The sequence below is a fragment of the Rhinolophus ferrumequinum genome, chromosome 27 (genome assembly GCF_004115265.2).
Source record: "Rhinolophus ferrumequinum isolate MPI-CBG mRhiFer1 chromosome 27, mRhiFer1_v1.p, whole genome shotgun sequence".
Lineage (NCBI taxonomy): Eukaryota > Metazoa > Chordata > Mammalia > Chiroptera > Rhinolophidae > Rhinolophus > Rhinolophus ferrumequinum.
The window spans coordinates 7,921,186-7,945,489 of NC_046310.1; the positions used below are offsets into that span (position 1 = coordinate 7,921,186).

The 24,304-nt window shown below is 37.4% G+C and overlaps 1 protein-coding gene across 1 annotated transcript in view; it reads right to left on the bottom strand.

Annotated features, from left to right (window-relative positions):
• The window catches only part of USH2A (usherin), a 559,517-nt gene that overhangs the window by 117,805 nt on the left and 417,408 nt on the right, over positions 1-24,304 (bottom strand). Inside the window, exons 47-50 of the mRNA XM_033099662.1 lie at positions 23,304-23,502; positions 19,764-19,932; positions 12,228-12,449; positions 1,809-2,032 (exon numbers count right to left, since the gene is read on the bottom strand). Of these exons, the coding sequence (XP_032955553.1) occupies positions 1,809-2,032; positions 12,228-12,449; positions 19,764-19,932; positions 23,304-23,502 (814 nt within the window). The remainder of the gene's footprint in view (positions 1-1,808; positions 2,033-12,227; positions 12,450-19,763; positions 19,933-23,303; positions 23,503-24,304) is intronic.

Sequence of the window (24,304 nt, forward strand, 5' to 3'; positions counted from 1 at the left end):
TGAAGGAGTCTAGAAAGCTAAGGAGACAGGGAGGGAATTAACACACACAGGACAGCTCAAAGGTTTTGGGGAGCTGGGGAATAGACGGATGTGGCAGAAACAATGCCACACACTCAGTGATGGACTTGTTTGCCTTTTCTTCCTGGGAACTCTAGACTTTCAAGCCTAACTGCAATACAAGGAGTCATGTGAGTAGGAATGTCTGTGTGGCTCGTGTACAGAAAGGATGCATCATGCATGCAGGTAAGGCCCATACATATGTAATCGCCTGCTCTCTCCCCCTTTCCACTGTGACCTCAGTGCTGTGTAGGAAGCACCAGCAGATGGAAGGGGCTGGGTTCCTGGGACGTTGCTTAGAGGAGAGCTATCTACCTCACATTGGATTGTAATGTGAAAAACTAAAAAGAAAAAGAATTCTGTGGAGCCATTCCATGTGTGAGCACATTTGTTTTTATCTCAGCATAGTTTAGTGTGTCCTGGCTACAATACAAAGTTGGATGTTGCCTTGATGACAACAAAACCCTCCAATCTGTAGCACTGGCTTAGTGGTAAAGCAGGCAGTAGCACAGAAACACCTACTGGGGAGTCTGGGATGTTGGGGATGTCCGTCACGTCATGGCGAAACATTTGGTAAGTTGATGCCTGGTCAAAGCATGCCAAGTGCACCTGAGGTCTCAGCTCTAAGGGAAGAGGTCATGTGCTAGAAACTTAGGAGTATGTGTGTGTTGAGGCTAGTTGCATTTGGCAGAGTTTTACCAAAAGAGATACGCTTAGGAAAGAATTGGTGAAATTGAAGGGAATGGAAAAGGTCCACTGGAAGATATAGGTCTGGTGCCAGAGTGAGAAAATGAAATAAAAGTCTGCATATTGCACAGTGAGAACTCCAGCCCTGTTTCTTACCCAACTGTTTACACAGTGGCAGCCAGGCATCTATCCCACCCCAACCTAGGATACCTAATTAAGGGTAGTCAATTAAGTATACTTGCTAAGGATTCTTGGTATTGTGATTCCTTGACAAAAAGCCACGCTGCCACACGGTTATCCTACTGATGGACACCTATGCACAGAGAGTTTCAATCAACAACCCGTGGAAAGAAGAGATATGAAAACAAAGGGAAAGAAAAAGCAAAATGAAAAACTCAGAGGAAGCCAAAACAAAGCAAGGAAAAGAAGAACACTAAAACAGTACCAAGGAAACAAATGAGACAAAATGGTAGGTTTCTGAAGTCCTGCTCAAGTGTAATGCTCACACATCTGACGAGGCCGCAGGTGAAACATCTCAGCATATAAACACAAATAATTACACCCCTCTGGGTGTAACCCCTACTCACTTTTGGGGTTGACAGCGACCTTTGCTCACCTGGGTCTCAAGGAATATGGTGTAAAAACAGCTAAGTGAATCTGCTGGACCTAAGGTCTCCACCAAAGAAAAGGGGTGGGGTATGGTTGCGGGCCTACAGGGAAGAAGCCAGAATGTCCCTCCGTTTCCATCCAAGCACCCACGGGAATGAAACGAGGCCCCAGAGGACATGTGCTGACTCTTGAGGGCACAGAGACTTTCAGTCTTGCCCGAATCTGAAGTGCGGGGCAGAGCTCCGGGGGAACAGCTAATCATTATTAATTCCTTTAGAATTCATTGCAATAACATCAATCATAGTGAACTCATTGGGTATTAATATGGATGTAATGCGAAAATGAATAATGCACGCAGGAGTTTTTATATTCCTATTTTAGAAAAATAGTTATGAACAATGTATCGTGCTCTCCATTGTCAAATCAGTGCCTCTGAGAAGTTTTCTATCAATTACCTTCATCATCATTCCAGTTGAAATCTTGTCAGAGCAAACATATTTCAAAGGATTATATCCAACTCCATTACAGCATCTCTGGCTGTTTGGAATAAGTTCAGTCTCACAGCATTTTACTGGCACCGGGTCATTCTTTTTAACGTGTGCTTTAGACTCTCCACTGGAAGCTGGGCAGCATATGGTATGTGACACGTTCACATAATCCTGCCCACAACAGAACATCCCTGCAACGATAAAATGTTATATATGAATATGAAATTTAAAAAAGGGAAGAAAACTGAGGGTGCTATAAAGCTTGGTATAAAAATGTCAGACTCAGGCAGTTGCTGAAATGGTACAATACTGAAGGTAGCATTTCCCGACCAAGGTGATTTAAATGTGCAGTGAGGGGTCCTTCTTACCGAAGGCACTAGACACTAATTAGCCAAAGAACACACAAGAGGAAGTGTTCCAAATTCATTCAGTGGGGCTATGCTTCTCCAAGCTCCATAAAAAAAGCTCTGATTTCTGTCATGAGAATTGCCTGCCCATTTTGTGATGATAACATCTTCTGGCAGAAGGAAAGGTACTTATAAAAGAGGGACTCAGAAGAAGTGTCTAGAAATTCACAGGGGAGGAAAGGTCACCCAAGCACTCTGGGATAAGAGGCCAGACAGAGTAGAGAGGCAGAACCATCCTAGACCTGAAGACACTGCAGTAGGAGTCTTGTGAGACTTTGCCTGGCTTTTCTAGGGTACCCACATTTGCTTTTTTTTTTTTTTTTTTTTTTTTACATTTTTTAAACTTTTTTTTTTAAATTAGTTTCAGGTGCACAAAGCAATGTAATAGTTAGACATTTATCATTTCTATCCCTCACACAGTGACAATCCCGCTCCCCCATCCACTATCCCTGTGACACTGCACACAGCCATTACATTTCCACTGTCTCTATTCCTAAGGCTGTACTCTGCCATCATTTGCTTTTTGTCAATCCAGCAGCCACCGTCCTACTCTTTCTTCAGCAGATAGATTTACACCCCTTGAGCATGCTCACTATTCAGGTGAACCATTCGGTTACCATATTTTAAACCACACGGTATCCTAGACACAGCGCTAGACGTAGGTAAGAGGTTGGGGACAGCGGCATAAAGACCTTGCCGGGAGCGTCACGGAGCTCTACATCTCCAGGAAAGGCATCTCTGCCTGAGATACCGACTAGCTCATTCAGATCCTTCCCTAAGAGATACAACAGAAATTCAGACAGAAAAGCCCCAGTAAATAAACAATACTCTAGAGTCAGATTAAGCTCGAAATGACGGTGCCCAAACTCCAGCCCACACTGCTATCATATCAGAATTGATATCCATTTATATAGGAGCACGGTGTGATGAATCATTTATTTTAATTAGAACTTTGTTTATTTATTATCAGTCCTCACTAATAACATAAAGAACCTCAACTTCAAAGTGCCCTGGGGTCCTGAAGTATTTAATCCGGTCTTGTACAAACACCTACATTATGAAAGATGCTCCTAGTAACAGACCAAGGAATTTTAAGTACTTAAAAAAAATTACTTAAAGTAGACACTGGCTTGGTACGTGCCTTAAGAAAGATGTCTATCCACACATGACTTCAAAGAACCTTCTCATTGATCTTCCCACCTTAAAAACTATCTCCCAATTATTTAAACAATAGTAGTTATGATTAGTGGTATATACATTGGTCATACCTGAGTTTTGACATGCCATATTTAAATGTGATAACTGCTCAAAGTCATTGGTTTAAAAGTAAACTGTTTGCTTTGGAGCTTTGTTATTATTTTCAGTTGTTTTAACATTTCCAGGAAGTTGTCTCAAATAAATACACACAGCAGGACCATGGCTGTAGCCTGAATCTTGATCATGATGGGTAAAAATGAGAGAGAGAAAGAGAGAGAGAGAGAAAGAGAGAGAGAGAGAGAGAGAGAGAGAGAGAGAGAGAGAGAGAGAGAGAGAGAGATCCACAACTTCAACTCTTATATCATTTGTATCATTTGGACATTTTTCTGCTGCCTTCATTAAGATATTTAAATACCACCTTGGATTTTTCACTGTCCTTTTTTTTCTCTAGCAGTTTTCTTAAAATAATTTGAGTTTCTATTTTAAAGAACAATCAAAATCTGAAAACGGGCCCTATAGGGAGCAGAACGCATTCTCCCTCTCCATTCCCAAATTGCCTTATGGTTTTACCATGCTTTAAGTATAAAATCAAAATGCAGACATTGACCTAATTCAAAATTCCTAATCAGTCATCTGATCGCTCTGAGGGACTCTTGACAGGTTAACTAAAATTTTGATAATGAAGTGTTTTTACACTAGAAAAAAGATGCTTTCTTTCACAAAGAGCTTCATCTTTGTTTCACTGAATTAAAATTTTCAGCCCAGATTTCACTCACATAACAAGAAGTGACTCCCTTTGCCGTTTCTTTGGTAAACCATTACTTCTTTAATTATTATCAACCTTGTTCCAGTGTGATAAATTGCTAATTACTTAATACCCTAATCAGCGTTCATTCTTTGCACAGATAAACTGTGACAGTGCCATTAATTCAAATAGTAATTTCACTTAATGGCCAGAACGGCACACCAGATTTTTATGCAGCATTTTCTGAAGACTGCATCCATCACTGCAATATTCTGACATAAAGATGTCTGACGTGCACTAACTCACTTAGGGAGAGCAGCTGTTTCAGAGCAGAGTTTGGTAGTAATTCCCATAGTGCATCACTTCAGCATGAATGAGCTGCAAATTCAGACACAGACAATCTTCGGAAACTGCATTGCAATAACTTTTGACCCCTACCTAATTTATCACATGTAGCCCTTGACTTTTGAACTTTGACACACAGCATGCACAATTTTAAATAAGCCCCAGGAAAACAAAATAGGTGATGGATTATTGATGGATTGATCTATTTTTCTAGAGGGTCTGCATCAAATTTGTGCCAAGGTGGAGTGTCTCTCTGAACAAGATGCAGGTGTTAATAAAGTGGTATAGTATGCGTTGAAATATCAGGTGTTTAACATCAAACAGCATATTTATCCAGTGCATATCTATACAAGCAGCATAAATTTCCAATGGGTAGCTTCCACTGTAATGGATACAACTGAGAAAATAGTAGAGAAAGGAATTTATTTTTTACTCGCAGTGTTATGAATACTTCCCATATGTTACCAATGGTTATTTAATGGCCAGGGCTGAAAATGAAAGCATGTATAAACATATAAGGCTGATGAATTTCTAAATTGTTCAATGTGCAAAACACGTGCTTCGTGTTCTTAAAAAAAGACCAACTATTATGAGTCACGCTTTTGAGATGAGATCAGTACAGTGGTGAAAAACGGAGTCTGGACTATGACAGCTCATTGTGGAACTCTGGGATTGATCATGGGGACCACATCTTAAGCCAAGGTATTATATTTTAAGCCTAGAAGAATGACAAAATAAAAAAGGTCTGTGATTAGTCATTCTTAGGACAAATAGAATTGGTGGAGGAGCATGAAAAGAAAGCAACGCACACTTGTCTCCACCAGTAGGTGGCTCTACAGCCACCTCGACAAAACTGAGAAAAGTACAGTAAAATGCTCCCCCAATTTTTAATTAATTAATTAATTCTTTATTAAATTTATTTGGGTGACAGTGGTTAGTAAAGTTACATAGGTTTCAGGTGTACCTTTCTACATCATCTATATATTACATTGTGTGCTTACCAGCCAGAGTCAGTTTTCTTTCCATCACCATGTATTTGACCCCCCTCCCCTCTTCTCCTTTGGTAACCACTAAACTGCCATCTGTGTCTATGATTCTTTTGTTTGTTGGTCTTGTTTGTGTGTTGCTTTCAGTTTTATATGCCACATATGAGTGAAGCCATATCATGGTTTTCAAAAACTCATTATGTCATAGAAATCTTCCTGGGAAATATTCTTTCAGTACAACCTCCTGGGATAGAGTTCTGTGCTATGCTTCCTTCTTTGCAAAGCTCCCAGACCCCAACGGATAGAACAAACAGCGGCAGTCATGCATCTTGCTGAAGGCTGAGTCCAGGACATGAAAACTCAGTATCCTTTATCCAAAACAATTTCAACCGAGAGTTTTATATGAAAGTCTGCATGGTCAACATTCATAATAGAAATAAGGCAATAAGTTCCAAAGGTCTTTCATAATCAGTTTGTCATGGCTTAAAAACAAAATCCTGTCCTCTTGGAATGACAGAGAGGCTTTAATTTCCATCTTTTAAAACTAAACGATATAATCAAATCCAACTCAAGACTAATGGCAGAAATGATAAAACCATATAAGCAAACGCTAAGGATAAAAAGAGTAATAAAGAGGGATAAAATATGTGCAAAGAAAATGGCTAAGAATACACATCCACTGCAATGACGAGCATGACTTCCATGCCGAGATACCTGTCTAACACGCCTACACAACTCATCTGCCCAGAGAGAGCACTAAAAACATAAATGCTACCCCAGCACTTCTGTTCCAACAGCATCTGTTAATTCACTCCATTTATAAAATACATATTGACAAAGACAACTGAACTGGGACCGGGGAGATTTGATTTGGTGTGAGAAAGTCAATTCAATGTGATTTTGTTAAAGGGCTCCTGCAGGCAAATAAAAGAGTTTAAGTAATAAAGTACATAAAGAGACGTTTTACGAGCCAGCCCGGTCTTGTGGCAGACACACAATGCCAGGCAGTGAGAGAGGGCAGGCTTAGGAACAGAATTATGAAATCCAAACCCTCGTGGAGCAGGGATGGTGTTGCTAGGTTGAGGGAAAAAAGGGCCATATGGATGTTCTGGAAGGTCATTAAGGTCACAGTCATTAGGGGCAACAGGAGGGCAGCAGAGAAGAGAAAGACATGTGGCACGTCTATTTTCAGTGAAACCTGCAGGAAGGTCAACATACTGGAAAGGTTTGTTTTTTTTTTCCCCTCTTTAAAAATATCATTCCTTTGGTCTACTATGATTACCAGGGTTGGCAGAATTACAGAATATCACGAGGCACTCTAGAGCTAATCTGGATTCACGGGAGTTGAGGAATGTCACGATTTGATTAAGAAATATTTGAGTAGCATGGAATATCATCTTGAAGTAAATGGAGAAGTGATTCTGAAATCTGGGCCCAGGGACGGACGTGGAGGGTGTATGAAATTGCAGTCAAATGTTTGTGTGCATTCACAAACATTCACAAATGTTTGTGTACTGTTATTGAAGTGACGGTTTGTAACGTTCCAAGATCCTGAAGGGAGTGGGTGCCCCCCCCAAAAGATAAAGAAGCATTGTCCTAGTGGACAGTAAGTAATCTCTACTCTCTTTCTTAGGACACGTACATTGGACTTTTTTGGCAATAGTGTTCTAACTGACTCATCTTTCTTTCTCCTTCACATCTACTCTGCCACCCAAATCTAATTGATCTCCTTAAATCACATTGACTCTCTCCCGAGTACTAAATAATGTTCCAATCCTTTTGTCTGCTCGGATTTATCTCCCTCTATTTCCCTACACACCGTGTACACCTCCAATAAACCCAGCAGCTTGCTCCTACTTGGACATGCTTTGCAGATTGCTAATTTCACACTTTAGCTCGGGCTATGCCCTTTAGCTGAATGTCCTTTTTCCATCCACACGTCTCAAAATCCTACTTGTCGTTTGACGTTCCAATCCAATGGTTTAGCTTTTTTCATCACCTTGACTGCAGTGATCTCTCAGTCTTAAAAACTACGCTCACATGCATCCCTCTCTTACAGAGTGTGTTTAACCTTACATTTCCTTTTCATCTTGATTAAATTATAAGTCCTTAAGGATAAAAATGGAATCTTGGTCATTTTTACACTCACAGAGCACCTAGAATGGTATCTTGTATATAGTCATCTGAATATAGCCACCATACATGTTTACCAAATGAAGGAATATGGCAATTGACAAAAAAAAAAAAAAAAGGCAACAGAAGAATAAAGATGCTAAAATGAGATGCTTTGCTGTTATTTTAAAACTCTGACGCATTATGACATGGGGGTGGGAGAGAGGGACTTTTACCTGTCCCGCTCAACGACCATGGTTTTGTCTTTAATGGACCTGATTTTAACTAATGCGTCTAAAGGAGGAAGAGATAGTCAGCTGGTTAATCATAGCACAGGATAACTAACAATATGTCAAGATTTTCTAGTAGACACGGTTACTATGACTTAAAGGAATGGTTCTCAAAGTTTGGTCTCAGGACCCCTTTCACTTCTGTAAATACATGAGGATTTAACAGCTTTTGTTTATTGGGTTATATCTTCTGATATTTACTGGGTGAGAGACTAAAATAAATTTTTGAAATATGTATTTATGAATTGCTTTAAAATAATAATATACAACATGTTAACATAAATATTTATGACAAGTATTTTCCAAACTAAGAAAAAAAAATTAGTGAGAAGAAGGACATTGTTTTACATTTTTGTAAGTCTCTTGAATGTCTGGCTTAACACTGGGGGTGCCAAAAAAATGTACACGCATGACTTTAATTCATCTTTTGTTATCGGCATATATTGAGTCCTACAATTTTAATACAGATTTTTCCTTTCTTAAAATGTGTATACTTTTTTTTGTTGTTGTTAACTTCTACATAAGGAACTGAATTCTCATATCTGGTTCTGCATTCAAGGGTTGTGACATCACATGGCATGGAGTTGCTGGAAAACTCCACTCAGGAGAGCATGAGAGTACAAAAGGTGTCTGGTAGTTTAGCATTATTACGAGAACAGTTTTGGTCTTACAGCCTCCCTGCACAGGCCTGGAGACCCTGAGGAGTCCTGCAATTTGAAGGTCCCTGGCTTAGACCCAGACACTCATTCACAGTACCCCGCCTTCTAACTCGGGCACACAGGCGGTGTGCAGTCAAAGGGCAGAGTTTCTAATATCTTTTCTTCTGATCATCCAGAAAATGTTTGCAGCTTGGTAGTTCTATTATACTGGGCCTGCTCATCCGACGTGCTAAATATTGACGTGGTTTGGGTCGGAGAGTACCCAATGCTTCTCCAGGCATCAGAGTGCTCAGACAGGCTAAGAACACGGACTCTATCACCATTTGGAGTTAAAATTTCTCCTTAATCAAGGTGGCAATTGAGATTCATGGCCAAATCTCCCAGCCACCCTGGCATTTAGGTGTCGACAGAGAGCTGAGTTCTAGTCAATGAAATGTGAATAACAACATTTGCGATCTCTAAACCTGGCCAAGAAAAACGTGCACGCATGGTATGCCATGCTCTTTTCCCCGCCTGGCAGCAGGAATGGATACAACTTCCAGACGACCTTAGAAATTACCTGGTGAAAATGACAGAACCTCCAACAGTCAGGACGACTGTGGGAAAGGGAGCTCGTCTGCAGACAGGTTTACACCTGAGTGCTATTATGTGAGAAATAAACAAACCCCTATTGTAGTCTAGCCTTTATAAAGGATGAGGTTCATGTGTAGCTGCAGTTAGTGTTACCTGAAGTAACACAGCCAGGGACCAACCATGTGATCGGGGTCAGTTTTTACAGTGTCTGTTAAAAGGCTTCTGCTTCCTCACACATAAAATGGAGATGATAACAGTATTTACCTCACAGGGGTGCTGTGAGGATTAAATCTGTTCATGTATGTGAAGCACACAGAACTTAGCCTGGCAAACAATGAGCATGGGAGTTTGTTTACTTGTTGTTGTTGTTGTTGTATTTTAGTTCCGTCACTGGGTACAGCATTTAGCAAGTAAGCAGTGTCTAGGACACACTGCCTGGACTGGATTCCTTAACGGGACTGTAGTTATCTTTGGAAGGCTAACCTCTAAAGTCCACAATCCATGAAGGACAGTTCTGGAAGAGCTACCTATGTGTCTAGAAGCTTCCTGTGTGTCACCTGATTTCATACAACATTCATTTTCAAAGAAGACCTTGGGAGGCTGGTTTCTGTTTATTTTCATGTCTTTGTGTTCCCTGGCAAAGTCAACTTTCTTATTACCTTATAGGACAGATCCAGGTATCCTATGCCATCGGTAAGGGAAATTTTAAATTCCCGGGGTCCATGACATGTTCCAATTAAAACCCAATTCTGTTGTACGTAGGACAACAATGAATGATCACTATTTTCTGGGCAGTTGATGGAGATCCACAAAATGACAAGGTATATATGTTTGACAGCGTATATATGAAAAATCTTCCTCTCGATGTGCCCCACTGGGTTGGATTAAAAAACACATAGGATGGATTCGGGGTGGATCCAAATGTGTGACTTAGCACTTCACAGCACAGTAAATGCCTTGGAATCGCACTCGATGGCGATCCAAAGATAAACTAGAAAACTAGTAATCAGGTATTGTTTTGACTCCAGAAGGAAATGTTATATTTCACACACTGGGAGGACTGAAGCTTAGTTATGAATAATTTAATTTAGCATTTCTGACTTATTTAAGGGCTATTAAAATACTGAGAGTCTGGTATTCTTATTAAGGCACAGGAGAGAATTCACAGTCCACCTCCATCAAGATATGCCGCCATCCTGAAATCAAGCTCAGAGAGGGTCTGGAGCTCCGACCTTACTAGATGCGGGGGTAGATTTACTTACCCCGAAGCTAAGGGTGTTTGACCTTCAGGGCTCTTTGCTTCATGAGCCCCTTTCAAGGCAAACACGGTGATATTTTTATACAATTTGCAAATGGATAGCAGTTAACAACAATCTGCTATGGCCATTGTCTCTTGCCCCTTTATCTGGCCCTCTGTCATATACGTGTGTCCTCATATGGACTGAAATGTGAAACTGGAGTGACCATGGACATTTTTGAAATCTAACCATGGAGCAGTCCAGTTGGGGAAATACCTGGTTTGGGCTTGGTAGCCATATTTACACGAATTGAACCACTCCTATAAAAAAGTCAGTGGGGCTTGAATATTCCATGTTAGCTACAATTTGGAAAAATGGGGAGCGTAAGAAACTACAGACTCCTAATTTGGATGCATATAAAGGGACGCTTTAAAGAAAGAGAAAGATCAGATAGAAAAATTAATATAATATGAAACAAAAGCTGGAAAAAAAATGAATGGAATCAACTGAAATATTCTGACATCAAGAAGAGAACTGTAACAAAATAAATTTCAGATCATACCAAAAGTAGTAAACTCTTCCAAGAAAATAATGGATGCAGTATTGAAACAAGGCATAGGCAATTTGATTATTGGATAACACAAATTATGAAGAGAAGTAACTCATATATATATTGGAAAAATGTATACTTCTCACTGATTTACAATAAAAGTTACATTTATGATAATAAACAACTCAAATTCAAATTCAGTCAAACAATAAGGATACCTTGAAAAACTAATTAATGATGTTATCAATTCAATAAATATTTAAGACAAGTCACAGCAAATCACCTTAAAAAAACTGAAAACGCCCTTAAATCTTAGAATGATCCTTTGTAGATATTTCTCCAAATTTGACAATAAACTTAAATATTTACATAATATTATAACAATGATGTGTGAGGCTTAACATCACTTTTCTAAACTTTAAATAATTTAAGGAAATTTTTGATTAACCATGTAACAGGAAAGAATTAATTATCTTTCTCTTTCCTCTATAGATAATCACCGTACAAAGCCATTGTTGTATAAAGAGGTGATCGAAGGGTATAAGTTAAACGTGTTGGGAAAAATATACTATTTTTATGTTAGTGAGATTTGCTAGGTTGCTTTTTATTACATTTATAATTTTTGAAATTTATTTTTCCCTCCTAAAAATTTATTTTTTATATTTCTGTCTCATCATCATTTTGTTTTCTTTTCTTAAAGAGGATCTCTCAAATTTCACGACCCCAAAAAAAAAAATAATAATAATCTAGATCTGACTAATTGTGTAATCTTCGGCAAGTGTCTTATCTCTGTGCCTCAGTTTCCTCATTTTTATAATGTGGATAATAGTAAGATTACTGTAAAGATTACTGTAAAGACTATCATGTAAGATTACTGTAAAGATTGAGATAATGATGTAGAAAATGCTGGGTATAGTACCTGCTAGATAGTAAGTACTCAATTAATGATAATGCTTGCTATTAATATTAATGTTAATATAATAGCTACAGAAGAATAAAGGACTAAAAAAATCATGCCACACTATCATCAATAATTTGCTAAGAAATATTCTCTGGATCCAGAACCAATGCACGCATGGTTTGTGTGCTTTCTGGTGGACATGATCCTTTTCAAGGAGAGTTTTACTCTTGTTTTTATGAAACGTATAACTCGCTCATGAAAATGTGCAATTATGTAGTTATCTGTTGTACAATATGTCCCTAATTGTCGCAATAGATACAGTTCAGCTTTAATGACTGTGTCCCCAGTACTCCCCATCTATGAAGGTAGCCCAAGCCCTTTACCTGGCAGGCGGCTGTACACCAGACCATCGTCTTCTCCTCCACAGCATTCCAGGTCCTTGCTCACGGCGCGGCCACCACAGCACTGCTGGCCATGACTGTCACGAAGCCTCCCGGCACAGCACATCTGGTTTCCCGAGGTGGAGTATGGCATTCTGCCACAGCAGGCGTCGCCGATGCCAGTGGAAACCCGGCTGTGTGGCTCATCTGGACAGCACACTTCACCTGCCAATTTAGGACAATAGCCATCACTGCGTGAGTTAAAAACAACAACAAAAAAGATATGCTTTGACTCACAACTGTATTTTATCACCGTCATCTTGTAGATGCCAACTGGTTGAGAGAACTACTAGAAAGAATACCGCCATATGGGAGTTGCAAAATCTCAATACAACTTCAAAACTGTTGCATTCAAGATATACAAACGTGTGTCTACTCATATGCACATATGTCAACTTAGAGGTAAGGCTGTGCTGTCTATTTCCTCCCTGACCCTTAATAATTGAGCACATTAGGAATGGTGACAAGGTTTAAGTGACATTACAAAAAAGTTTGTTTAGTTTTCTATGTAGTGTAATTTTTGAAAATGGGATAGTCATAAATCAACTCTTGATAAATTTGTATTGCCTATGATTATAATTTGTTTAACCAAACTGTATTTATTTAACCAAACAAAATACTTCCAAAGGGTAGGTCAATTAAGTGAGAGAAGATAAAAACACTAATGGGGTGCCAAAAAAATGTATACAAGTGGACACTTTGGTCAACGTTGCTCAAGCAGTAGTTTGCCGTAATCAGAAGTGTCTGGACGCTGATGGTAACCGCGTTGAGCACCTCTTGTAATTGCAGAAGTCAAACGTGACTTGTATTCATCTTTTGTTATTGGTATACATTGAGTATTACAATTTTAATACACTTTCCTTTCTTAATATGTGTATACATTTTTTTGGCCCCTCTATATTTAAATCAGCACATTAGTACTTTATTGAGCTGTGGAAGACTGAATTTCACTAAGGCAGATACACCCACATTCCCCTTTCCAAATGAAATTCCAAGAAATTTGAGATAATAATAAAATAATCTTTTGCCCGGTGTCTTGAAATCAAAGAGTTCAAATATTCTAAATATCAATAGTCCTTTTTTATTTTTATTTTTTTTTTGGTATGAAGAGGATCCTAAAACACGGCAAAACTCTAAAAGAGAGAAACAATTTAAAATCACTTTCCCTTAAGGATACCTTAGAAAGGACTAATAACAACTTGGCTGACCTACAATTCAAAGTTCACCTTTCCTTTCTATTGCATGACTGAACTTTGAGTTGACTTCCTCCTCCCACCTTGACTTACTTGTTCTCTTCTTGCACCTTCAACAGACCCTCTTCCCTTTCCTCCACTGTCCCTTCTTAAACATATCTTTCTCCTTGGACAATATTCTTTCATTACATTTTACAAGGTATGTGAGTATGACGACCAACCTGGTAGTTTGTATAGCTTTAAACAATGGTCCCGATAAAATTTATATAATCTAGCTAATGACTTGCCAAATCTTCTTAAAGCACAAGTTCTTTAACGAAATTAAAGTTGCCTCCGAAATTTATAATCTGAATTCCTGCTCTGTATTAATTAGTTCATTTTGTGTGTGTGTGTGAGTTCAAGATATGCCAAAACGTGGATAGTAAAAGCAAGATGAATTGCCTACCAAAATGTGATTAAAAACATGGGACATTATTTAACTAGATAATATAGTATAGAAATAGGACAAGAACTCTTAGCAGCTATCCCTGAAGTCTTTCTCATTCAAAATTCATTGTTCAAAAATCCATCTGATTAAATGAACAAAGTACTAGAAACACATAATCTACCAAGGCTGAATCATGACGTAACAGAAAAATCTGAATAGACCTATAACTAGTAACGAGATTGAGTCACTAATCAAAAACCTCCCAACAGAGAAAAGCCCTAGACCAGATGACTCCAATGGTGAATGTTACCATTTAAATAATTTTAACATCAATCCTTCTCAAACTTTTGAAATAAATTGAAGAGGAAGAAATACTTTCTAACTCATTCTATGAGGTCATCATTACCCTGATAACAAAGCCAGACAAAGGCACTTCAAGAAAACTATAGATCAATATTCCTTATGAATATTGATGCAAAAATCCTCAACTAAATACTAACAAACTAAATAGCACATTAAAAAATTATACATGACCAAGAGCGATTAATTATTGTAATGTGAGGGTGATTCAACATACAAAAATCAATCAATGCAATACACCATTTTAATGGAATGAAAGAAGAAACACACATGGTCATCTCAAGTGATGTACATAAAGCATTTGACAAAATTCTATTATAAAAGCAGTAAACAAAGTAGGAATAGAAGAAAACTACTTCAGTATAATAGAAGGCATATGTGAAAATCCACAGCTAACATTATATTCAACAGTGAAAGCTTTTCTTCTAAGATCAAGAAGATGACAAAGATGCTGACTTTTGCCACTTCTATTCAGTATAATACTGGGAATTAGAGCCAGAGCAATTAGGCAAGAAAAAAACACACACACAAAAAAACGGCATTCGGATTGAAAAGAAGTAAAATTATCTTTATAACAATATAATCTCATATGTAAGTATAAAACCCTAAAGATCTCTCTCTCTCTCTCTCTCTCTCTCTCTCTCTCTCTCTCTCTCTCTCACACACACACACACAAAACAAACAAACAAACAACTGTTTATTAAATTTAGCAGTTTCAGGATACAAAATCCACACACAAATTCTGTTAGTTTCTATAGGAAATTAAAAAGACAATTCCATCTACAAGAGTATAAAAATAAACTTAAGAAATAACTGAACCAAGGAGGTGAAAAAATTGTACACTGAAAACTAAAATGTTGCTGAAAGAAATTAAGGACACAAAGAGACAGGGCATCCTGTCTTCAAGGAGTAGATAGATGACTTATGAATGTTAAGATGTCGATGTTAACCAAAATGGTCTACAGATTCAATGCAATCCCTATCAAAATCCCAACAATACTTTTTGCAGAAATAGAAAAATCCAGTCAAAAATTTAAATGGAATCTTAAGGGACCCCAAATAGCCCAAATGATTTTAGGGGGAAAAAAAACCAAGTTGGAGGTCTCATACTTTTTGATTTCAACCTTATTACAAAGCTACAGAATTCAAAACAGGGCAATCCTAGTACAAAGACAGACAGACCAATGTAATAGAAGACAGAGCCCAGAAATAAAACTTCACATATATAATCAAATAATTTTCTACAAGGATGCCAAGACCATTCAATGGGAAAGGGACTTCTTTTCAACAAGTAGTGTTGAGAAAATGGGATGTCCAAATGAATAAAGCCAAATCCTTACCTTATAGTATATAAAAAAATCACTCAAAATAAATCCCAGACCTAAATATAGAAGCCAAAATGATAATTCTTAGAAGAAAACATATTCTACCAATATACAAGAAAAAAAACATATTGCTACATATATGAAGGCGTCACATTATTATGTAACATAATATCCTCTACGGGCTCAATCTAATTATCTCATCATGAAAATTCCAATCTTGACTAACTGGCTGACTCAGCCATGTTCCTATGTCTCACTTTTCATGTTTGTAAAATGGAAATAGAATTCTAAGGCATACTCTTTTGTGTAAAATTTATTGTAAACAATATCCAGTGAAATTGACCTATTTTGAATGCTTAGTGCCTTCCACGAATTTTAACACAGGACTACCATCGGGATACAAAAGAATTTCATTGCCCCCAAAACTCCTTCACGCTGTCCCTTTATGGTCACATTCTCCTCCTACCCATTGCCCCAGCAATCACTGCTCCGTTCTCCATCACTACCGCTTGTCTTTTCATGTATGTCAGATCAGTGGAATTTCACAGTGCATCACTTGATGAGATTGGCTTCTCTCACTCAGCATCTTGTCTTCTAGGTACGTCTCAATTGTTTGTTCCTTTTGATTGCTGGGTGATATTCCTTTGTGTACGTGTTTGACAGGTGGTCCATTTATCCGCCGAGGGACACTTGAGCTGTTTCTGTTTTTTGGCAATTACAAATAGAGCTGCTATCGACATTTGTGTACAGGATTTTGTATAGATAAAATAAAATACCCAGGACTGGGCCAAGGCGTCCTTAGTTTTTCTCTCAAGATAGTATGAATCCCTAGAATGCAGGGGACAGTGGGCTTAGTTGATAGTCTTTGAAAGGATCCTACCACGTAGCATCTATAAGTAGAAGGGAACTTAGTAAATTTTTCATGATGATTCTACTAGAGGCCAATGAAGGAGAAATGAGTTTACTGTGAACTGTCAAATTACTGTATCTGTTACATTCCTCTGGGTAAAGGGATTCTCCTCTTTGGTCTGAAATGTAGTTGCCGCATTTCTTAAATTTTTATAGCTAGAGAACACAGTGCCCCTGTGGACAACTTTTCTTTTACATAATGTGTCACACGGTGTAGGGGCAGTGTCAATCAATTAAGCATCGCTTACCACAATAGTGAGCTCAGAGAAAACAGGGCACACAGCTATATTGGGGAAAACCACTATTTTTTTTTTAAAAGCCACTTTTGAGTATAACAAATATTAATTGGTTTATACAATTTAGCCCTATTTGCCTGAATCCCTCAGAATCTCAATCCGTTATTGACAGAAAAGACTTCAGAAAAAAGAGATATGGATTGTATCAATGAGAAGTAAAACTGATTTTTCCCCCCTCAAAAAAGGGCTATTAGATATAAGATACAAGGATCAGTCACCTTCTCATTAACCTTTCAAAATGAATCTATTTCAAGAAAGGCTTGACAATGTTTTCTGTCTAAAAGCTACCATGCAGTCTCCATTGTTAACTGTTTTCCTTATCAAAGAATGACCTGAATTAACATTGAGCTTGAGGTCATTAGCATATTTATAAAAAAGGGGGAGGGTGATGAGCATTTTCTTCTGATGTTGTTATTGGGTGCTATGGAAGAAAGTTGTGAGAAAAAAATAAAGCAAATATTATTAACTAATATCTACAAACATCAAAATGCCTATGCCGGTCTCAACCTTGAATTGGCAGACTGCTGATTAGATTTTAATTACATTTCAATACAAGATGATTTGGGGTCAGTGTGCTTTCTTTCTCGATGTAAGCAGTGTTAAACTAGTTAACAAGAGCCTTGTCTGAGGAGAGAAGTCAAGATATAATCTCTTCATTTAGGTACACTAGATTAATGATTGGAGCAAAACGCTTTCTTTGATTATCGCATGAGACTACATTTTCTTTTTCCCTTGATACAAAAGTAGGCATTCTAATACTGTGAAAAATGAACTACTTACAAGGAATCTGAACAGGGGCCATGCTCAACAGTTTGGTAAATATCAAAATGCTTGAAGTCTGCATGAGCCCGTGCCAATGTAAGAACAGGGAGGTTTTCAAAACTTTTTTTTTTTTAAGTACTTATTCAAAAGTTCTGTGTAATATCAATAAACAACCTTTGGGCTTCCCTGGCTTATTTCACTTTTTAGGATAAAACGTTAAATCTTACTTGGGAATAGAACAAAATGGATGGTTTTCTCAGTTCAAAATCTGACGCTTAGTTAAGACTGGGAAACGTGACAGGCAATCCTAAATGTTAACAGCCATGACAGAAGCAACCAAGGGTTTTTCAACAATTTTAAAGGATAGACTGTATTTTCCAGAGTTTGAAGAGTTAATTGTAAACCATAACTTATCAAAAATTTTAATGTGACTTAGAAATGAAAACACTATTACTTAGTTTTAAGCTAAACTTAGAGAAAAGCCCAGTATGGTCTTTTGGTCTGAAGAATTAAAAGAATGAGACGATAGCAAATTTCCATCTCATCTATGTAATTACAATTTTCAGGGTTTTTTTAAAATTTTTAATTTATAATTTTTTGCAGGGGAGGCAAGATATAAAATATAGTTGAAAACTCCTACAGTGTAAATTATTTTGAAAGACTCAACCATTTGACAGTGTTTGATTAGTTTCTAACACTGTGATCTGTAGTATACAGAAACTAACACGTTTCTACAAAATCCTATTTCCATCACCACTGTTTTCATACTTGGAAAATGTCGTTGATTATATTATTTAATTATGAAAGTATTTCTGTGTGAGAAGCAGAAATAACAGTACTGTTATAAAGACAGATTTTTCTATTAACTTTAAGGGACAATTATGAAGAATAGAAGGTATATGCCGCGAATAAACTTACATAGTATTTAAGTTATAGCTATTATAGTATTCACCTTCCCTTTTTTTGTTCCAGCACTTTGCCAAGTAATAATGGGTGAGACAATTTCTCTTTTCACACACCTTGGCTGCATCTATTTATACCAAACAAAAGGAACACTGAACAACACCTGAATTAACTACATGTTTGGCATACGTTTTATGTTAAAGTAGATATCTCAAACCATTCAGCTTTGTGCTGGCATCCAAACCCTTAGCTATCTTTTCTTTCTCTCATATCCATTCTCTGTGCTTTTGAAGAAGACATAGGCATTGAAATTAAGTGGGAGGAAAAACAATCTGTATTCCCAATGGCTTTCTCAGGATAAAAAGTAACTGACAGTAGCAGTAATAAGATTTTTAGAAGTCTGGACTAGTAAAAAAAAAAATATGTTAACACATATTAACATATTTTGGTTATATAAGAGTAAGTCGAGTCGTCAAAAGAGCATGGATTTTGGAGACACACTGAGGTTTGCATTTTAGCTCTTCCACTATCCATCTGGTGTTCACGTGGGTATGTTACTGATCCTCCTTGAGCCTCTTTCCTTATTTGGAAACTTAAAATACTAACCTCCTACAGCTGTGAAAAATAATAGAAACTATCATATGTTAAGCCCTTAATACAGAGTGTGCCATAAACTTGTTTCATACATGGCAATGGTTATTATTTTTATGCTCAATTATATGCACTGGACGTTGTTCTGTATAGTTGACATTTGGAAAATCCAGTCGGCTGATAAACAGAAGAAAAGGAAAAGGTGAAGAGGAAAAGATCCGTGTCTGTACTCTTTGCTGCATTCCTTCTCCCCGTGCCCCACCTAGAGCAGTTAGAGCACATGACAGTGAGCAGTCTCAGATAAGTGGGATTCCCCGCTCGACACCATCCAGGAACAATGCAGGCATCATTCAGAGTAGACATGGAGGAGGGAAATGGCGAAAAGCTTCTGGAGCAGAACACCGAGAAATTCACAGAGCTTACAGCACAAGGGAATAAAATGAAGTCACAAAATAAAGAGAGTTATCCAGTTATCCAGATCTGCAAGTATTTCCTTATGGAGTAGATATACTGGAGCCCCTTGTAGTCTCTCGATAATTTGAACTTAATCTTGCTTATATTTCAGCAAGAAAGGAGAAATGCTATTTAAAGCCGGTCATTGACTCCGTTGGGTGTTCAATTTTTGTTGGGAAGGTGCTTGAAATAGTTCTCTGACATGAGTTTGCTTTTGCTGGTTCCCAAGATTACCGAGTACACTTGGAAAGGAACTTTACCTGGCAGAAGTCTAATGTAATACCCAGAGCAGCACTGGTAACCTGGCAACGCCTCTCGTATTTGGCCTCCACAACAAACTTCAGTCGAATTCAAAACATACGGGATATACTTCTCCTCACAACACTGATGTCCAGGTTGGGGGTTGTAGAGAACTCCATTACAACAAACCTGAAAGTAGGGAATCAGGTTTAAAGAAAGATTAGTGTAATTGAGAGTGTTATACCACCGTACCGCATGCAATAATAAGTGTTTTCTAATAGGGTTTCGACATGAGGCCAAACGCAGCATATTTCTGATAAAAAATTCAAACGTTTAAAAAATACATTTTCTAAGCATCACTCAAATTCTATAAATGCTATTTGATACAATGCACCTTTTTAGCTTTCAACCACATTTTGTGCTCTATTATAATATTCTATAAATACAAACTGACTTTTGAATGTCAATGCTTCCGATGTAAAGATGATTTAGAATTATAAATGAACAATTCCCTCAAAACCAGTAAAGTTTCTACTTTAATGGTTGTTTAATTTGGAGACAGCACATCTGTGGAAACTTGTCTTTGATTTCTCAAAAAATAAATCGCATTTTTCTTATAATTTATATAATCACTTATTTACAAACCCAATCTTCAGACATGGCAATCTTAACAGAGTCCTACATATATACATATATATACATATATATACATATATATATATATATATACACATATATGTATATATATGTATATCTATTATAAAAAACATATTATATATATATACACATATATATATATGGACAGATACAATACACACATGAGTATACATACATATACAGAGGGTGCCAAAAAAATAAAATGTATACACAATTTAAGAAAGGAAAAAACTGTATTAAAATCGTAATACTCAATTATACTGATAACAAAAGATGAATACAAGTCATGCGTCTACATTTTTTTGGCATGCCCGGTATATACATATATAAAATAATATATAATCTCACCACATTAAAATAAGGAAATTTATATGGAAATTAATTTTGAAAAGCCCTTTGAACAATGTGTGTTTTCTCCGGGAGTTGTGGAAGAAATCATGTGCTTGAACAATCAAATAATTATTTGCATGCTCACTTGAGGTCTGAGAGACTGACACTCTGTATATAGAACAAGTGAAACACAGAGCAGTTGCTGTAACGTAGCCTCAGAACATGTACTCCCATGTTACATGAATTAGATAGATGCTTCCTTTGGCAGGCAAACTCAACCACTACTTAAGGGGGGTTTCTCTGTCTCCTTTTTGCTCATTGCTACTTCCATCCTGCACCACCGTTTTGAATCAAGCTCAAGACAAGAACAGGAGAATGTAGAATCTCTAAGTCTTCGAAAGGGCCACTAGCTTAGTACTTCATCCATTTTTTCACTAGTTACCAAGGAGCAAAGAAACGGGGCTCTTCAATTCAAAGTCTAACCCAGTGGTTCCTTAGGCACCCCTGTTAAACCAACTGTAATGAATTCCTTGTGGTGTTTAGTTATTATCAATGAGGAATCAAAATTAGTCCGGTCCCAAGGATAAATTGGGTGATGCCTCCCTTTAATGTCATAGTCTATGTGAAAAGTAATGTTTGAAATTATGCTCTACTGTGAAGAATTAAGCAAAAAAACCTTCCCTAGGTGTTTATTTGGGATTCAGGAATGCTGGTCATATTTGCTTCCATGGTAAAGACAACCTTTCTCTTGTTTTATAACAGTGACCTAAACCTCGCCCTTTGTTGTATGGCCGTAAAGCATTTATTATTATCCTATTCACGTATTGTGTGTTTCTGGATAGTTTAGTGCATCCAGCCTTTTCCTTCAGTAAGCTTCTCTAACAGTTATCATCCTCCTTTGGCCTTTGCATTTGAATGTTTATTTAGTGATGAGCCATTAGGACTGGTTCACTTCCATCCTTTCATTGTCAATGCCATTCTCAGGCTCCTTCAGTTACATGAAATGTGTGCCTCTCTTCTAACCCATTTTGGTTTAGACATTTTCAAGCAGTTATCTCTCTTGGAAGGTCTCCCCATAAACGGAGTATTTCTTAATCTTCTGATTCACTCTCCAAGTTAGTTGTATTAGAAAACATACATGGACAGGGCAATACCGTGAGCTAGTAAGTGTATAGCTAATATTCAAGTAGGCTGCCAGTACCTTGCTCTATTGTTTCCAAAAGTAATTCTGTGATCTAGTGATTCTCAAAGTTTGGTCCCTGGGCCAGAGGCAGATGCATCACCCAGGAACCTGTTAGAAATGCATGTTCTTACACCCCACCACAGACTTACTGAATCAAAGCCTCAGGGGTGGGATCTGCAGTTGGTTTTAACAAGCTGTCCAGGTCTGGTGCCCACTGATCTGAGAACCCTGGCTGTAATCCCAGGAAACTCATCTAAGGATTTCAGGCCCCCCTGCTGTTTACAGCCCCAGAGGTTCTTAGACTCGCAGTAAGTCTCATTTGTACCTTTCTCTAGCCTCTCTCCCAGGAAATACATCTTCATATTTGACCCCAGACAGAAATTACAAACAATATTTTTTTTTTGAGATTTTCAGACTTCATTTATTCTCTTTCACTGACAATACCATAATCCTTTAAATAAAAACATTATTTAACACATCAAAATTTTCTTTCTTTCTCCTAGAGAAAGTTTTTAACAAGCAAATTTATTCCCGCATTTTTCTTCTAAGAAACCCTAAATTTAATTTCGTTTATGAAAGTATGTTCATTAGACACTGATTATTTAATAACTTAAAATGACATAAAACTTAGGCATAATGACAATTCTGGAGCTTAAGCGTCGAAAAAAAAAAGATAGTTCATAACGGTGAGTTTCGTAACATTTCTTAGAAGATAACTACAACTCAGCCAGTGCCAGCCATAATAATTTGTGTTTTGACCCATATTACTGCAACAACTCACTTTCTCAATCACGATGTCTTTCTGCAGTCACTGTTTTGAATTTGGTAGTAGCTTTAATCGTTAAATGTGTGATGTTGTTGATAAATAGGAACATTATTTCATTACATAAAATTCTACCTTCAAACCAAGAATTTTCTGCATCGTTTGTCAATAAAAGCCATTTACAAACTCCTCTGTCTGGCTGTGTTATTGATCTGATTCGTAAACTGCAACTAATATGAACATTAATCTGCAAATGGCCATAATTTTAAAATATTTCTGACAAACCATGAAAGGTCCTGTTCACAGTGACTCATCAGTGGCAGGTAAACAAACACCCACTTGTAGCTGCATGGATTTTCCGGGAAGAAAAATTCAAGTCACTCAATCAAATACAAATTCAGGAAGTTCCTTATCATTTCAATAAACGAATATGATGAAAAATGAGACGGCTGAAATGCTCCTGAGGATGATAGAATTTTTACAAGCATCCTTTCTTTTCCATGGGGTCTTCTTGATAGACTAGTGGAAATATTGATCATGATAAATCATGGTTTAAGAAGCAAATGATTTCACCTGGAGTGTTTAGAGAGAAAAGCATATTTCACTGACTAGTTTAAAAAGATTTACCTTGGCTTCAGGGGAATAGCACCTGTGTCCACAGATAATTTCAGGTTTTTGACACGTCACTGCCTTGCAGAGCTCACCACTGTGGTCCTTCATCAGCTTTTGGGTTGCAGGGCATGGATACCATGTTTTACGCAAGAGATCATACCCAAGAATGATGCCATTTGGTCTCCCTGGAGACATCCAATCAATTTGAAGGGATCTGTAACAGATAAAATAATTAACATGTCTGAAAAAAACAACATTTAACATTGCTGCCTATCAACGTCAACGTCATGTACTTTTTTTTTTTTAAGATCAGACGTTTTATTTATTTTTAATTTTTTTTAAATTAAAGTTTATCGTGGTGACATTGGTTAGTAAAGTTACATAGGCTTCAAGTGTACAATTCTGTAATACATCATCTATATATCACATTGTGTGCTCACCACCCAGAGTCAGTTCTTCCGTCACCATATATTTGATCCTATTTACCCTCATCAACCTCATGTACTTTTGAATTAATCTTCCAGATTGGTCAAGAGGTCTATTTCTACAAAGCACTCCCTAATTAAAAATCTGCAGCAGAAGAATATATATACTCAAACACACTGCCACCATATAACATGTTTGAGAATCAATCAAAACTGTTTAAACTTTAAGGAGAGTAAGCAAGCATGACATGAGCCCAGTGGTCCCCCGCTTTAAATGTAGAGAATAAAGAATAAACTATTAATATATTATTTGTCACTAATCAGGAAAATCAACATAAAATTTTGGTTTAAATAAAAAGAAGACACAAGTAACATACCTTGGTAAGTAGGAAATTAGAAAATGTGGCAGACCCAATCCCTACTTGTCATCACCTTCTCCTTCCCCTTTCTTCCCATAACTAGGACTAGTGATGAGACACAGAGCTACTCAAAGAGATGCGACTCGAAGAGTGCCGGGGGATTCTTACACGGCCCCTAAGAAATTTTGGGGTTCTTGACACAGCTGTCGCTTTTCCCTTTCTCTTTCTTTCT